Source organism: Salvia miltiorrhiza, chromosome 2 (genome assembly GCF_028751815.1).
Source record: "Salvia miltiorrhiza cultivar Shanhuang (shh) chromosome 2, IMPLAD_Smil_shh, whole genome shotgun sequence".
In the NCBI taxonomy this organism is placed as follows: Eukaryota; Viridiplantae; Streptophyta; class Magnoliopsida; order Lamiales; family Lamiaceae; genus Salvia; species Salvia miltiorrhiza.
In genome coordinates this window covers 34,723,948-34,742,838 of record NC_080388.1, presented here as the reverse complement: position 1 = coordinate 34,742,838, position 18,891 = coordinate 34,723,948, and the positions used below count along the sequence as shown (strand labels likewise).

At 40.8% G+C, this 18,891-nt stretch overlaps 2 protein-coding genes across 2 annotated transcripts in view; one reads left to right on the top strand and one right to left on the bottom strand.

The window, feature by feature from the left end:
* The window catches only part of LOC131012154 (endoplasmic reticulum oxidoreductin-1-like), a 606,214-nt gene that overhangs the window by 396,347 nt on the left and 190,976 nt on the right, over positions 1 to 18,891 (top strand). The gene's annotated exons all lie outside the window — the stretch shown is intronic.
* Positions 2,744 to 3,526, bottom strand: LOC131008364 (secreted RxLR effector protein 161-like). Its single transcript, XM_057935249.1, has one exon. The coding sequence runs from the start codon at positions 3,524 to 3,526 to the stop codon at positions 2,744 to 2,746; it is 783 nt and encodes a 260-aa protein (XP_057791232.1).

The following is an 18,891-nucleotide window of genomic DNA, read 5'->3' as shown; positions in this document are numbered from 1 at the left end:
ATGCAACAATTGAGACAAAAACTTCAGCTGTCAAAGATGTTGAAAATAAGATAGTGAAGATCAAATTTGAAGCATCTGAAGTTCATAAAATGGAGCAAGTAAGCTATTATCATGATACGTTTCCTCTTATATATTTTTTCTTATAATACTTATTCATAAAAATCTGGGAGCTGATTGGAAAATTGCAGGCTTTGCTTGAAGAACAGCAAATATTTCCTTTGATATCTTTTTTCATTATATCATTATTTGTTTATTATGTCTATGTAAGAGTATTATTCTTGTACTGCTTTCTTCATTATTTCATTATTTGGAACCTAATGTCTTCACATTCATAATTTGCAGATTTATGCAGATCTCAAAGCCTCCCCAAAAGACTGCTTCGTAATGTTCAACCCTATAGACTATTTGTAGGATCCAAATAGTACTGAATACTTGATGTAAATATTATATGATGTGTATGTAGGATTTTTAATGTTGAATTTTAATGTATGAGAATGTTGGATGATTAATTAATATATCAATGTTTTAGATATTTAATATTTTATACTATTTATAGAAAAATTGAAAAAATAATAGAAAATAATATATTTAATTCTGAAAAAAGCATAGATGACGGTTTGTAACCATCAAGTATGATAAAATTGTATCTCACATATATGATGGTTGAAAAGTGTCAAGTATGTATAATAAATGTCGTGAATATTTACATACATGACGGTTACAAAGTGTCAATATAATACGATAAATCGTCATAAATTGTGTTATACTTGACGGTCAAAAAACGTCAAGAAAAATATTATGAGTGTCATATATCATATAATACTTGACGGTTTCAAACTGTCAAGTATACATGTATAACCGTCAAGAAAAGTATGTATACATGACGGTTAATAACCGTCATCTATACTAGAGACTATACATGACACCACTATACTTGACAGTTTATGGATGACATAGATGACGGTTTTTAGCCGTCATCTATGAGCGAATTGAATTCACGAGTGATAGTTGCAGAAGGTGATTCTCTCACAAAAAACTTTTCAAGGCCTAGACCTCTTACATTAGCCATTATCTATTGTTTCCAGATGAGAAAATTATTCTCATTAAGCTTCACAGAGATCTGGTTGTTTTGTGGTATGATAGGAATGAAATTGGTTGGATTTGCCATGATAAAGACAAGTCAAAGGAAGAAAGAAAAAGAGGGATAGAGACAGGTCCTAGACAACCTGCTCTGATACCATGATAGAAAACAATAAACTAAGGGAAGAAGCAGACATAATGTAAACGAGCAGATGAATTTCTTAATCTAAAAGAAAAACCCAAGGAACAATACAGAGTAACCTAGCATATATAGTAAGCTAGAGAGGATTCTAGATAATCTCCTAAACACTAGAGCTCACTCTACAACGGACAAATATTGCACTTGTTGGGTATCTTCGCCTAGCCGGAGGTTCACCTCTTGGTTCCCGACCGTCCTGCCGCCTTCACACGACACTCTAGTGCCAAGAACCACTTCACGTTCCTTCTTCTTCTTCGTCTACACTCCTCTGTACCTGTACCTGTAGAACACCAAGAAACCAACAAGTAAACAGACACAAAGAGAGAAAAACGAAAGGAGACAGAAAAGCAAGAAAGAACAGAAAAATCGAAGTGGGAAAATGTGTCCTCGGGACACTTTGGCTCAGATTTTCCCACGGTAGGCACAGCTTCTTCCGGCAGCTCAATGATCAAGGCTTCAAGGGAACCGGGAGAACAGATCGGCACACAGATCTCAGATGAACGGCCACCAACAGCAGGAATCCTATGGGCAGGAATTCCGATGGCTTCGCAATCAACCAGAGTATCACCAATCAGGAATCCGGTGGTCAGGAATCCGGTGACAACTCTCACAGTAAGGGAAGGCCTCGTTCACACACAGGAGAGAAATCTTTAGAAGGAGTAGCAGAGCCTTCTCGAGAAATTGCCTGAAGACCTTCCCATTACTGTGAAGAATTAGGACCAGATTAAAAGAGGTGGAAGGCATCGGGAAGGGGGTGGAGAATTGAAGACGGAAGGAGAACCGAGGAGTCGGGCGGCGGAGGGAAAGATGGAGAGGCGTAGGTGAGAGAGGGAGAGAGATATCAGAGCGGCGCATGGAATTAGGGGATTTAGGGTTGGCTGAGGGGAGGTTGGGTATAAAAGGGGATGGGCTTGGGCTGAAAGTTTAAAGGGAAGGTGGGCTCGGGTTTGGGCTTGGGGAATTAATGAGAATTGGGCCAACACTCCACATTCCACCTTTGGCACAATGATCATTAAGTCACCAGGGAAGAGCCAGCCTTTGATTCGAGCTTTATCATCACAGCCATTTTTACTATCATCCTATCACAAAGACAAGACAATAGAGGGTGAGAAAAATATTATGCATATTTAACTCAATCTCAACAACAGAGACCAACCCAAGGGAAATCACCATTTCTCAAACCCAAAGGGTTATCATTGAAGACTCACAGTTGCCACAAAACACACACACAAACACAATAGAGCAAACAGAGCAGACAACGAAGGACAAAACAGAACCAGGCAAGCACACACGAACAGAAACAAAGAGACAAAAAAGGAAAAACAAACACAGAAAACAGTAGGCATACAGAGCATAACACAACAGGGAGTACAAAAACAATACTCATCATGCAACAAATGAAGAACATAGACAAAAAAGGAGATAAGCAGCCACAGAGGCTGAACTACAAAGACACAAAGGAAATTAACCAGGACCAATGTTCAGAGTTTCCAAGCAAGATTCCAGCTTTGCAACTGGAAGGCACTTGGTGCCCATATCTGCTGGATTGAATTCAGATGGAATTTTATCAAGCAAAACATTTCCTTTTTCAACTACATCCCTAATGAAGTGATATTTGACATCAATATGCTTAGTTCTATCATGGAACACAGGGTTTTTGCATAATTGAATGGCAGATTGACTATCAGAGAAAACAATGGGTTTATCATCAATGTATCTAATTTCAGATAGCAAACCATCAAGCCAAATGGCTTCTTTCACAGCCTCAGTTGCAGCAATATACTCAGATTCAGTAGTAGACAAGGCAACAATGTTTTGCAATTGAGATTTCCAACTAATGCAGGCATCACACAAGGTAAACACATAAGAAGTAGAGGACTTTCTACTATCCATATCATTTGCATAGTTAGAATCAACATATCCAACACATTTAATGCCATCTTGAGCCTTAGCAAAATTCAGACCATAATGCATAGTAGACTTCAAATATCTGAACAACCATTTCAAAGCTTCCCAATGAGGAACACCGGGATTTGCCATATATCTACTTAAACAAGAAACAGCATAAGCAATATCTGGCCTAGTACTAATCATCAAGTACATGACAGAGCCTATAGCATTAGCATATGGAATGTTTCTCATTTCTTCAAGTTCAAGATCAGTTTTAGGACATTGCTTTTTACTCAATTCAAAATGAGAGCCAAGAGGTACATTGACAGATCTGCTATTTTCCATGTTGAACTTCATTAAGACTTGTTTCACATAGTCACTCTGATGCAGCAGTTGTTTAGCCCTATTTCGTGATGATTTTATGAGTTTTCCTGCTGTGCATTCGAGCTCGTTTCGTACCTTTTTGCTCTATATTTCACGTGCTTGATGATCTTTTTGGATGTACTATTGTCGCGTGCAGGATTCGCGAATTGCCGAGCGTTTTGGTATTGTTTCGAGCATGTTTTGGAGTCAGGCTCACGGCCGCCGCCGCCAGGCGGCGGCCGCCGTGGTGACGACGGCCGCGGCCCCACGGCGCAGGCCGTGCAACCTTGGGAGCAATCTGCGAAGACGGACCACGGCGCCGCCGTGTCACGGCGGACGCCGTCCACGGCGCCGCCGTCTCACGGCGGCCGCCGTCCAGACGCCGGCCGCGGCCCCACGGCGCGGGCCGTACAATTTTTGGAAGAAACCGCGAAGGGGCATCATGGCGGCGCCGTCCCACGGCGGCCGCCGTCCACGGCGCCGCCGTCTCACGGCGGCCGCCGCCCCTGTGCAGATCTGGCAGTTACGGAAATTGCTATAAAATCCGATTTTGAGGGTTTTATTTCACACTTCCGACTCCAGCAGCCTCCACCTGCGATTTTATGCTTTTTCCCATAGTTTAGATAGATAGAAACATTCTAGATACTTGTGGATTCCGCTAGATCGTTGATTTCATTGGATCGATTGTAAGTTCTTCATTTTGATTAGTTAATCTTTACAAGCTTTCTCGTTATTGCATTGCTTAGATAATCGTTGTTCCATGTTCAATTGATGAATCGTTGTTCTTTAATCTCGCCTAGATAATCGTTGTTTATGATTGATTGATTTATCTAATGCTTTCTAGATTGCTAGTTAAAACCCTAGGTTTCTTAGTTTCCTGCGTTCTTAATCTGCTTCCTTCTCATTCCGCCTAGATAGATTTATATGCTTTCTGTTGATTCTGCATTAGATAATTACAAGCTTATTTAATTACGCGTTAGTTAATCGGAGAGAGTGCCAGACCCAATTACCCGATTAGAGTGTTTAGATTTCTTTTAAGTTTCTTGTGAGCAATACGGTTAGAGCCCTGCTAAGTCTTCCTTGTGAGACGACTTGAGTCACCTTACCACCCTAGGACGACCTCGTATAAATTCGAGTCCATCCGTTAGGTGTTTTTGGATGAGTCAAATTTTGGCGCCGTTGCCGGGGAAGGCTTTAGGCATTTGATTGTGTTGCATTGTTTTCCGTATTTATTTTTGTTTATTTCTTTTGACTCGGTTATTTTCTCCCTCCGGTGCATTTGATTTGTTTGTTCGTGTTGTGTATGCAAGGACGTAGAAGCTTGAAGAGAAAGCTTGCACCTTACTACGACAACATTCATCGACCTCGGGAGGTTCTTTCAAGTCTGGAGAAGGAGTCCGAGTCCAGTTCGAGAAGTTTTGTGGAATCACAGTTTCAAGAGAAAAAACTGTGAAGAGAGAATTGCTTCCGATCCCATCCTGGAAGCTGTGGAGGAGACGCCTTCAGTGCATTCTGAAGAAGAAAAAGAAGAAGCTCGGCCTAATCCTGACCAAGAAGCAATGGCGGAGCAGAATGTCCAGTACATGGGAGATTTTTCCAGGCCAGTTATTGGGACCACTAGCACTTCTGCGATAGTGCTTCCCACGGCGGTCCGGAATTATAATCTGAAGCCCAATGATTCAAACCTGTTGCCGCTCTTTTGTGGGATGCCCAGTGAGGACGCCTTGCAGTTCATCCGTGATTTTTGCACCCAAGTGCAGACCTTCCCACTGCTGGAACTCACCGAGGATCAGTTGAGACTCAAGTGCTTACCCTACGCACTCAAAGACCGGGCGAGAACGTGGTTGCTGTCCCTACCGCCGAACTCCATCACTACATGGGGAGAGGCGTGTGAGAAGTTCATGCTCAAGTACTACCCTAATCACAAGACTCAAGAGATTAGGAGCCAAATAATGAACTTCATGCAAGGAGCTGACGAGCCTCTCCACGAGGCTTGGGAGAGATTCCAAGAGCTCCTCCGCCAGTGCCCACAGCACCAGTTATCACCTGTCATGTTGATGCAGTTCTTCTATGACGGATTAATTCAGACGGCACAGTTTATGGTGGACAGTACAGCAGGGGGCAACATTGCCCGGAAGACAGCTGATGAGCTCAAGGAGATTTTCAACACACTTGCAGCGAGTTCTCAACAGAAATCAGCTAGAGGAAGGAGGGTTGAAGCCAATGCAGTAGCTCCCAACAATGAGCTTCAGAAGCAAGTAGCAGAATTGATGAGGCAAGTTCAGCACCTCAAGATGAACCAGGCAGAAGCCCCACCAGTTCACGCGCCACCAGCAGAAGGATGTGGAATTTGTGGCGATTTTGGTCATGGAACCAACGCGTGCCATCGCATGGGGGAATTCGCACCTGAAGGAGGAGCTGAGGTCTATGCTGCTCAGGGCTATCCGGGGAGGCCTCAAATTGAACAGAGGCCCATGTCTAATCAAGGGCAACAAAATTCCAACTCGGGTTGGAGAGCTCAGCAGCAGAACTACAATCAAGCTTATCAGCAGCAGCAGCCCCCGCAGTATCAGCAGTATCAACAATTCCCTATGCAACAAGAGAATTTTCAGCAGCAGCAGCAATACCAGAATGCCCCCCAGCAATTTCAGAAGCAAGGTCAACCGCAGAAGCCGTCTCTCGAGGACACCATGCAGTCCTTCATGGAGATGACCAAACAGAACATGGAGTCTCAGAGTGCTACCATCAAGCGCCTCGAGACTACAGTTGAGCAGCTAACTGGAGCATTGAATCAGCTACAGCAAGGACAGCCAACGGGGAAGTTCCCAAACCAGGATCAACAGCCGCATCAAGCTCATGCCGTCGAGGTAGTCAAGGACGAGGCCCCAATAACCATGGGGAGATGGAGAAGCAAAACTGTGCAGGCAATCAAGGCCACCCAATGCCCCAGTGAGCCACGGGCACCCGTCACTGTTGCACGAGACCAACCACCACCCAAGCAAGGAGATCCAGGTAGCTTTATTTTTGATATTAGCTTAGGTGGGGTTGAAAAGGTGTTTGGGATGCTTGATTTGGGTGCAGCAGTCAATTTGATGCCGTTTGATATTTTTGAGAAATTGGGTAATAAAAGGCTGAAATGCACGAATATGAAGATAGAGCTAGCTGACGGCTCTATTAGTAGCCCACGGGGCCTGGTTGAGGATGTTGAGGTTGTTGTAAGGGGAATTAGAGTTTTGGCTGATTTTGTCGTCCTAGATGTAGGAAAAGGGATTAGAAGCGAGAATGGGCATCTCGTGCTACTTGGCCGACCCTTTATGGCTACCACCCATACTCGCATCGATGTGGGTACGGGAACTGTAAGTATGGTAGGGGTAGGTAAAGCGGTAACATTCTCAGTTTTTGATAAAAAACCTACTACCCCCACTTCCTTAATTCAAATCTGCTCTTATGTTGAAACATTTGATGCTTTGGATGAGGATTGTATTGTGCAGGAATTCCTTAATAAGTTTCAGGAGGAGGACGAGATTGTGGAGGAATTACTTGCTACCTTGCAGGATGAAGCTGACATTGAGCAGGAATCTCTGGATAAGCTGCACGAGGAAGGTGATATTGAGCAAGGTTTTCTGTGTGCCTTGCTCCTAGAAGAGAAGCTTGATGAGGTTGGGTCATTCAATCTCGTGGGATGTGTGGATAGAGGGCCATCCCAGGATACGAGCATGGAGGACTCATTTGGAGGACCCGCAGCTGCAATTCAAGAAGATGTGTTTACAAGGGCGCTAAGGCAGCTGGATCTTCAATCGGATTTTGGTTAAGGGGTTCTCTTAGTCGGGCTGGCGACTTAAAAACTAGCGCTGCATGGGAGGCAACCCATGTTTTCTTGCTTTTTCTTGTTTCGTTTTTCTTTCGTTTTGTTTGTGTTGTGTTTTGTTGCTTCTGCTGTTTGGTGCAGGTTGTTGCGTTGGAGACTGCTTGTTCTTTGGATAAGAGAGAGGCAGACATCGTGGGACACTACAGACTCACTACTGGATCGGTATTTTGGGAAGTTTCCTCTTTCACCTCTCTTTTTGTTTGCACTGAGGACAGTGCCAGATTTTAAGTGGGGGGGGTGTTTGTTGGTTTTTGTAAATCATGTGGGTGTTTCCTTGTTGTATTCCTGGGCTTTCTTGTGTTGGGGCGAATGGTCCCCTTATCTTGTCTTCTTGCTTGTTTTTAAGTGCATCGCATGTTGATAGTGATTCATTGGCGATTCTGGATTGTGTTTGTGTTGTTTGTTGTCCTTGTTTGTCATGATTGATTTGTTCCCAACATGGTGTAATTAGTTTAAGGTTTTGGTGCAACACCCTGATGAGCAACTTTTGACGTGATTTGTCCGGTAGAAGCTAGGGGGAGTGTTTTCAGTGCAAATTCCTAATATCATTCTCTGTGTTTTATTGTTTGGTTGGTTGTTGAGTTTTTGATAGATCTGGGTCTCTGCTCCTCTAATGGCTTCATTATGAGCATGGGAAACCACACGAGAATATTTTGGATCACCTCCAAAAGTTCAATCTCGTGAATTTTGGCCCATCTATTAAGAGCGAAAATAACTTGACCCAAAAAAAAAAAAAAAAAAAAAAAAAAAAAAAAGAGAAGTGAAATGTGAAATGTGAAAAATGAACGAATGTGAAAAAGGAATGAGTTATGATTGTAAAGGAAATTGCATTAGGAAATTCACCCCTAGCGGAGAATCGGGTCTGATCGGATTGAGTTGTATCACCTTGTTGTTGCATTTTTAAACCTTAACTTTGAACATCTGATTGGGGACATTGATTTCTTGAAGGACTTGGATTGGTTTGTGTTTGCTTGGTGAGGAGAATCGCTTGTGGATTTTCTGTCAATGTTGTGATTGTTGCTTGAGGACAAGCAAGGATTTAAGTGTGGGGGGGTTGTTTAGCCCTATTTCGTGATGATTTTATGAGTTTTCCTGCTGTGCATTCGAGCTCGTTTCGTACCTTTTTGCTCTATATTTCACGTGCTTGATGATCTTTTTGGATGTACTATTGTCGCGTGCAGGATTCGCGAATTGCCGAGCGTTTTGGTATTGTTTCGAGCATGTTTTGGAGTCAGGCTCACGGCCGCCGCCGCCAGGCGGCGGCCGCCGTGGTGACGACGGCCGCGGCCCCACAGCGCAGGCCGTGCAACCTTGGGAGCAATCTGCGAAGACGGACCACGGCGCCGCCGTGTCACGGCGGACGCCGTCCACGGCGCCGCCGTCTCACGGCGGCCGCCGTCCAGACGCCGGCCGCGGCCCCACGGCGCGGGCCGTACAATTTTTGGAAGAAACCGCGAAGGGGCATCACGGCGGCGCCGTCCCACGGCGGCCGCCGTCCACGGCGCCGCCGTCTCACGGCGGCCGCCGCCCCTGTGCAGATCTGGCAGTTACGGAAATTGCTATAAAATCCGATTTTGAGGGTTTTATTTCACACTTCCGACTCCAGCAGCCTCCACCTGCGATTTTATGCTTTTTCCCATAGTTTAGATAGATAGAAACATTCTAGATACTTGTGGATTCCGCTAGATCGTTGATTTCATTGGATCGATTGTAAGTTCTTCATTTTGATTAGTTAATCTTTACAAGCTTTCTCGTTATTGCATTGCTTAGATAATCGTTGTTCCATGTTCAATTGATGAATCGTTGTTCTTTAATCTCGCCTAGATAATCGTTGTTTATGATTGATTGATTTATCTAATGCTTTCTAGATTGCTAGTTAAAACCCTAGGTTTCTTAGTTTCCTGCGTTCTTAATCTGCTTCCTTCTCATTCCGCCTAGATAGATTTATATGCTTTCTGTTGATTCTGCATTAGATAATTACAAGCTTATTTAATTACGCGTTAGTTAATCGGAGAGAGTGCCAGACCCAATTACCCGATTAGAGTGTTTAGATTTCTTTTAAGTTTCTTGTGAGCAATACGGTTAGAGCCCTGCTAAGTCTTCCTTGTGAGACGACTTGAGTCACCTTACCACCCTAGGACGACCTCGTATAAATTCGAGTCCATCCGTTAGGTGTTTTTGGATGAGTCAGCAGTAAGGTGGATTTCTCCCTATCTCTATCTATGCTCATGCCCAAAATTTTCTTGGCATCACCAAGATTTTTCATGTCAAAATTTTCACACAACTTTTTCTGCACATTTTCAATGGTTTGCAGACAAGGGCCAAGTAAAAGCATGTCATCCACATATAATAACAGAAACACAGGAGGTTCAGAATTTGAGTAATACAAGCAATGATCAAATTGGCTTCTAGAAAAGTTCAAGTTCTGCATGCATTTGTCAAATTTGAGATTCCATTGCCTTGGAGACTGTTTAAGACCATATAGGGATTTTTTTCAGCAAACACACATAATCAGGAAACTTCTTACTCACAAAACCCTCAGGCTGTTTCATGTAAATGTCATTTTCAAGATCACCATGAAGGAAGGCAGTAGTAACATCCATTTGTTTTAGTTCCCAATTAAAATGAGCACACAAGGCAAGCATAATGCGCACAGTGGTGAATTTAACAACATGAGCAAATATTTCATTATAATCAATTCCTTCCTTTTGAGTAAAACCTTTAGCTACAAGTCTAGCCTTGTGTCTAATGCTATCAGTTTCATGCTTAACCTTAAACAACCATTTACACTCAACAACAGAACAGTCCTCAGGTTTCTTGACTAAAATCCAAGTTTCATTATCATGCAGAGATTTCATTTCAGAATTCATAGCAGTCAGCCACTTATCAGAATCAGCCGAATTAACAACATCAGAATAAGTGCAGGGTTCAGAGTAATCCACATTGTTGAACACATTGAATGCATACATAGACAAGTTATAATCATCAAACCTAGCAGGAGGTCTGATATTTCTCCTTTCCCTGTCCCTAGCAAGTTGGTAGTCATTCAAAGGAGTATTATCAGGAGGTGCAAGATTGGTGGTGTCAATGTTGAGTTCAGGGTTGGGAGTGGGGTCAGTTTCAGCATGCTCAATATAAGGATCATTGGGCAGAGGATCCACCTCAGGAGGATCCATGGGTGGGGTAAACATAAACTCATATCTGTTGTAGTCATAGGCATGTATTTTCTCCACCTCACTTGGAGTAGCAGAGTGTGAGGGTTCAAGTAAACAAGGGAAGTTAAACTCATTGAAGGACACATCTCTGCTCACACAAGTTTTGAATCCAGGAACTGACCTATCCCACAGCCTATAGCCTTTTACCCCTTCAGGATAACCAAGGAATATGCATTTCTTAGCCCTAGGTTCTAGTTTCCCAACATTTTGGTGAACATAGGCAGCACACCCAAACACTCTCAAATGCTTTAAACAGATAGGTTTATCATAAAACACAGATTCAGGTAGTTTGCCAAGTAAGGGAACAGCATGGGATCTGTTAATCAAATACACTGCAGTCATGAGAGCCTCACCCCAAAAATGTTTAGACAAACCAGATGCAACAAGCATGCTCCTAACTCTCTCAAGGAGAGTTCTATTCATCCTTTCAACCACTCCATTTTGCTGTGGAGTGTAGGGAACAGACTTATGCCTCATGATACCAGACTCAATGCACCAGTTATCCATAGCATGATTACAAAATTCAAGACCATTATCTGTCCTAATGCATTTAATCCTTTTTCCAGTTTGATTTTGAATCTGTGTAGCCCACGTTGACAATTTTTCAAACACATCAGATTTGTTTTTCATTAAAAAGACCCAAGTTTTCCTTGAAAAATCATCAATGACAGATAGAAAATACAAGTTTCCACCATGAGTGGGCACTTTTGCAGGACCCCAAACATCAGCATGCAGGTATTCAAGTATCTCAGTGCTAATATGCTTCCTAGGGTAAGGAACAGAAACTGGAAAAGCAGACTTATGATGTTTTCCCATCACACATGGTTCACAGAAAGGAATTTCAGAGATCTTATCATTGCCAAACACACCAAATTTTTTCAAAATTTCCATGCCTTTGTTACTCATGTGCCCTAATCTAGCATGCCAGAGTGCAGATTTGTCCTCATGGACCACATTAGCAACAGGTAAAGGAACTGTCTCAGCACTTACAGCATACAAATCTCCCTTTCTTGGAGCAGTAAAGTAAAGCATAGAGTCTTTTTCAAATTGGAATCTCAAGTAGTTCACAGAACTATTTAGCATTTTATCAGCAATTTTAGACACTGAAAGCAGGCTGAATTTCAAGTTTGGTACAAATCTAACATCATTCAAAGTAAGGAGACTCCCATTTTCAAATTTCAGACAGACATCACCTTTACCCAAGATATCACAACTCTGACCATCAGCCAAAGAAACATGCCCAGACTTGACCAACTGAAGGTTTTGGAACATATGCTCAAATGGGGTCACATGAAAAGTACAACCAGAGTCAATCAACCACTCATTTGAAGTTACAGATTTAGACACCGCATTTGAGTAATTAATGAACTGAAAATCATAATCATGGACCATGTAGACACCATCTTCTTCAAAAACATTGTTTGCATGCTGTTTAGGCTCATTAGAAACATAGTTCTTATTCTTTTTAGGTAACTTGCATCTATTTATGAAATGCCCTGGTTTTCCACAATTCCAACACACTTTCCTAGGTTTCTGATCAGGATTTTGATTCCTATTTTGATTTTGATTATGATCAAACCTATTGTCTTCCCTCTGTTCAGTTGGAGCAACATTTTTATGATGATCAGACTTCTGGCCCTTTGAAAAATGATGATGAGGGTTTCTTTGATTATCCTTATTCACATACATAACCTCACCCTGAAGAGACTTGGGTTTTTGCAGTTTAAGTTCATTTTCTTTGGTCTTAAGACCATTGATAATCATTTCACAAGAAACCTTAGACCCACCATATTTTAAAGCTGATTTTACTTCAGAAAAGGACTCAGGAATAGAACTCAACAAAATCTGAGGGGCATACTTCTCAATACTGTCATCTCCAGCAATTTTCAAATCATGCAAAAGTTTATGAAAATCATCAAGATTTGAATCAACATCCTTTGAAGGATCCATTTGAAAATTCATAAATTGATTTTGTAAAGACCATGCAGATTCTTCAGATGAAGTGGAGTAAATAGAGTTCAAATCATCCCATAAATCTTTAGCACATAAGTGATGAGACACTTTCCTAACCACAGAACTGCTCAGATTTAACAAAATGGTTGCCCTAGCATTATCATTCATATCATGCAGCTTTTCATCAGTCACAGACTTGTCAATTTTAGATAATAAAGCTTTTTTAACCTTCTCTTTGACTAAAATGCACTCTATTTTGGTCTTCCAATCTTGAAAATCATCCCGGCCATTGAATGGCACCAAATGCAAGTTGTTCATGGTGAATGCAGATGCAGCACTTAAGCAAACACACTTTTCACAGAATACCACAACAACCAAACCAGAGCAGAGTAACAGGTCAGTCAGACCACAGAGCAAGTAACACCACAACAAAGGTCACTAGGACCTCAAGGAAGGAAACTTCTGGAGTTCAGGAGCAGGGAAGAGCCCAGATCTCAGCACAGATTGATCTGTGGAGCAAGGTTTCACACTGGTCCCTCCAAGAAGTTCCAAGAGGACTATCTGAGTCCAGAGAAGGGTAAAACTCTCAATCCAAGAGAGATTTTACAGAACAAAGCAGGAACACCAGAGAGAGCAAAAATAACAGCGGAAACAGTAGGGAACCAAATCACATACAGCCTATCTAGATAGCCCCCTTTCTCCCTTGATTTCCAGGGTACTCGCACGAGGAGACTCCTTTAAAGGAGAATCCAGACGAACTGGACCAAATGCAAGGGAGAACCTCACTTGGCTTTGAAATGCCAGGGGTATATCGAGATGACAAGGCAACACGCGGAAGCAAAAAAGGGTAACAGGATCGCAAGATACCAGACAAAAACAGGTAAAGGAACAAAAAACAGCAGGCAACACCAATCCTAGAAACTAGGAGTCTTAGTGATTAAGCCAATTTACCAGAGCTGGATTCCCAGGTAGGGGAAAGTCCAGATTTACCTTAATCCTTGCTCGTCGGGAGCGAATCGGCGCAGCCAACGGGCGGCGGGGTGAAGGAGGTGCGGTCGGAGGGTGCCCCGGCTAGGTCCCCATGGCTCTGATACCACTGTTGGGTATCTTCGCCTAGCCGGAGGTTCACCTCTTGGTTCCCGACCGTCCTGCCGCCTTTACACGACACTCTAGTGCCAAGAACCACTTCACGTTCCTTCTTCTTCTTCGTCTACACTCCTCTGTACCTGTACCTGTAGAACACCAAGAAACCAACAAGTAAACAGACACAAAGAGAGAAAAACGAAAGGAGACAGAAAAGCAAGAAAGAACAGAAAAATCGAAGTGGGAAAATGTGTCCTCGGGACACTTTGGCTCAGATTTTCCCACGGTAGGCACAGCTTCTTCCGGCAGCTCAATGATCAAGGCTTCAAGGGAACCGGGAGAACAGATCGGCACACAGATCTCAGATGAACGGCCACCAACAGCAGGAATCCTATGGGCAGGAATTCCGATGGCTTCGCAATCAACCAGAGTATCACCAATCAGGAATCCGGTGGTCAGGAATCCGGTGACAACTCTCACAGTAAGGGAAGGCCTCGTTCACACACAGGAGAGAAATCTTTAGAAGGAGTAGCAGAGCCTTCTCGAGAAATTGCCTGAAGACCTTCCCATTACTGTGAAGAATTAGGACCAGATTAAAAGAGGTGGAAGGCATCGGGAAGGGGGTGGAGAATTGAAGACGGAAGGAGAACCGAGGAGTCGGGCGGCGGAGGGAAAGATGGAGAGGCGTAGGTGAGAGAGGGAGAGAGATATCAGAGCGGCGCATGGAATTAGGGGATTTAGGGTTGGCTGAGGGGAGGTTGGGTATAAAAGGGGATGGGCTTGGGCTGAAAGTTTAAAGGGAAGGTGGGCTCGGGTTTGGGCTTGGGGAATTAATGAGAATTGGGCCAACACTCCACAGCACTCTCATAATGAGGAGCAGAAGTACAATCATAAACAAACAAAACTATGTAACAGAAAACTTGTTCACACTTTGTTCTCACGAGCTCCAATCAAATGACTTTGAACGCCACTCAACATGCAACGTAGCATAGGTTGATGAGGTGGAACCTTATTAGGATAATCTGCATAAATATCATGCTTGGCCATCTATGCATTTCTTCCAACACGGCCGTAAAACTCTTGTACACTTCCGCCCACGCGAAGGTGATCAGGCGCCGGCGCTCGATCGCCGACGGCCTCTACGAGCACCTCTCGTACATCGTCGCTCGACAAGGATTCTTGAACGGTGGTGTTGTAGTTCAAAGTAGGGAGGGATTCAAGAAAGTGTGGGTCCATTGGCGAATCTGGGTTTACGACATAGTTGGAAGTTTCGGTGTGTATGGAAAGTTGGAATTTGATCTTCACATAGTGGACCGGAATGCACTTTCGATTACTTCCACTGAGGCGCTCGTAATTCATGCTCATTGCTCCAGAAATTAATAATGGCATTGTTGTAAACAGAATTTGGTGTTTATTCTTTTTCGAGAAAGAATGTAATTTGGAGAAAATTGGATATGACTGTCGACGTTTATTTATATCGTGTTGCTAGGAATACTTGGCGTAGAAGGATTCGGACTCCAATTAGGTTACATTTCGGTTAGGCTTACTTATCTCTTCTTGCCTTCTTTAGTTTTATTTTTTAATCTCTTTTTGTGGATTAACTTCATTTTAAATTTTAATTAGTTGTGTTATAATTACGTGTTTTGGCTTTTAGTTTATTTCTTGAATTAATTATTCTTATTTTTAGGTTTCTTTCTGGATGTAGTTATACATTTGTTTTATTTACTTTCTAAATATTTATTTTCATCATTTTTAATAACTAATTTGTTTCCATGCAATCTGTAATACGCTATCTGATTTTTGTTTTTGTTTTATACTTCATATAATACGTATCAAAGTCGAACTCCAACTAGAGAATATTTGGGTTACTTAATTATATCTCTTCTTGGTTCTTGCCTTCTTTAGGATTTTTTTCTTAAAAAAAAATTCTTTTTGGTGTTTCTTTTATATTTGAGTGACTTAATAAATACTTTTGGGTTTTTATTTCTTAAATTAATTGACTAGGTTTGTTCTCTTATTTTCGGTTTTCGTAATTTGGGCGTATTTTCTATATCTTTATTTTTCAAATATTTTCCTTATTTTTAATATTTTGGTTGGATGGATGGTCTAACGTTTACTAAAAATAAGTGTTATTTCGAAAGAAAGAAAAAAAGAGAGAGGTTATTTCGAATTTTTCGATAGATTGTTTTGTCAATTTGTTATATTAATTTCATGCATATTACTTGATTTTTAAGATACAAATATATATGAAAATTACAAATTATATTTGGTAGAATCCTTATTAATTTCATGCATATTACTAACATCTAACATGACTTTGCCCGATCAAAAAAAAAAAAAAAATCCTTATTTTTGTGTGTGAAGCACATCCTTTGGCTACTCTAGCGTGGGTGAGTATGTATGTGTGTAATAATAATAATTATTATTTTGAGATTCAATATATCTTGTAATAAACAGTTATAGAATAAATCACTTGTCATTCATATAAATTAAAAATAATTAATTCCAGCAGACTACATAGAAATTAATGAAATCTGGAAATTGTTGTAGGAAACATGCAAAAACAGTGGATATATATATCTAATTGGTGGGCATCTGGTAGCGGCAAAGCGGGCAACAATGACTCTTCCGCAGCCATTCCTTGATGCAGCCGCCATGAAACACATGCGAACACGGCATTCTCCTCAACGCCACGCTGCCGCGGAGCTCCTCCAAGCAGATGCAGCAACAGCTCTCCTCATCAGCCTCGTCGCACTTCTCCAACACCGAATCCGCTGCGCGAGGATTGTCGGCATAAAGGTACAAGTATGTGGACCGTATGTACAAATGGAGATCAAAAACGGTGTACTTAGGTAGGGTTTGGATGGGCATGAAAGCCTTCCACACCTCCTCCCACGCCAGCATAATCGCACGCCGGCATTCGTGTTCATGGAGACGGCCGACGATGGCGTTTCCTACCGCCTCTCGGACATCGTCGTACCACACGTGTCCTCGAGCGATGATGTGGGCGGCGGTGTTGCTGTGGCCCGAGGCAGGGAGGCGTTCAAGTCTGGAATCTTGGCGGTGGTAATACTCGTTGCCGAAGAAAAGCTTGAATTGGATTTCGAGATGAGGGAAAATAGTGCCCCGGAATGAGCGTTTGACTACGTTGAATGTCGTGAAACAATTGTACCCGGAAGCCATGCTCGGGGATGGGAGATTTTGTGAGAGGGAATGTAATTTGGATGTAATTCATTGGGCTTTAATCTTTATTTATGTTGTTTTACCACCGCATTAATTCAATCCTTGGCATACAAGGAATCCAACTCCAATTAGCTAGCTTTTCTTACTCATCTCATCTCTCCTCTGCCCTTCTCTAATTCTACTAGTGCATTGCATGCAATTTATATAAATTCATTAATATTCTAATTAAACAGTTATCATATTGTAAAATTTGAGTAGTTAATAAAAATTAATTTTACTTCTCATATATACATTTATCACTTTATAAAAGTATGATAATGTTAAAAAGATCAAAACATAATTAGAAAATAAAAAATTAAGAATATTAATCTTACCTTCAACTAGATATTTTTCAAACTTCTCAAGAGATACAAAAACCTTAAAGGAAATTACTAAAAGGCTAAAATTCAAGTGACTCTATTAATTAGTTCAATATCTTATTTTTACACAAGTAAATCGATAATAATTACTTTAGTGGTAAATATTCATATATAAAAGTAAAAATATTACTAAATTTTGAAAATTATGATATGGATATAATCCATGGGTCGACAAAAGAATTTTCTATTTTTGGACTATACCCCACCACTTATAATATATTTACTCTTACTTCTTATTTTTTTCACAACTCTCAATACTAATCCCTCCGTCGCGGCTGTCTTAAGACAAAAATTTTGAGCATGAAATTTAAGAAAGTACTCCCTTCGTCCCTAAATATTGTGACATTATTACCATATCGGGATGTCCGTGAAAATTGTGACATTTCCTTATTTGGAAATAACCCCACAAACTTTTTCTCTCACTATTTACAAACAGGTGTGTAACCCAATCTCCACTCAAACACAATTACCACATTTTTTTCTTAAAACTAGTGCCACCTCCAATGGGTCACAATTTTTAGGAATGGAGGGAGTAGTATTTAATGTGTTAAGCGTTATAGGTGAAAAAGTGAAAATATGAATAAAGAGAAAAACTTTTGTCATATAAAGAAATGTATGAAGATAGTTGGAACGACTCAAAAAGTAATACGAATCAAGATAGCCGGGACCAAAGGAGTAATTACATTAATTACAACGCATTTTCTCCATTCTCAATACACTCAACAATCTTTTTTTCACTCTCAATACACTCAACAACTTTATTATTAAAACTCGTGTAACTTCTTTCTATAAAGTTCTTTCGTGGACAAAAGGGAGTATTATAGAACGAAACTTTGCGTTTGCGTTAATAGTTGATAAAAATTAAAGTTATATGCTAAAATGAAAGTTAAACATAATTTCAAACAACTATTTATTTATTGTTTAGCTCAAAATAAATATCGATATATATTTTTTAAATAATACTATATGTGTTTATTCATTTAAGTGTTACACAATCGCCAACATGGACAAGGAAGCAAATGAAGAAAATTGTTGAAATATATATAATGATTAAAGTTGAAAATAATTTGAAAAAATTTAAACTTTTTCATTTACCTATTATGTCCCTATTACACTTAATATTGATGGACTCTTCATTTTAGTTTTGTAATAATGTTTATTTGTCTTAATACATTTTTTTAATCAATAGTTATACAATTATGAGAATTTTATGTGTTCATTAGTAAGTGTAAGATTAGAAATAACCAAAATATTTTATTGTAAACCCTTGTATTTTCAGTTTATTTTCATTCTCGGTCTTTCAAAAAGTACAATAAGTATAAGTAAAATAATACTTCATCCGTCCATGATATATATTCGCCACATTGCTTTTGGTACGAGTTTGAATAAAATGAGAGTGGAGTTGGTGGTAGGGGAGCAAAGGTCATACTTTAAATGTGAGTAGAGTGATGTGGACCCTACTACAAATGTGACATATTTTTTATGGACAGACGAAAAAGAAAATTGTGGCATAATTTTTGTGGACGGAAGCAGTAGGAGCTAGAGGGTTTTTTAGGACAATAACTTAGGTTGAATTGGAAATTAGGACAATAACTTTTGGACTTGTAAAAATATGACATTAATTAATAAGTATTGCAC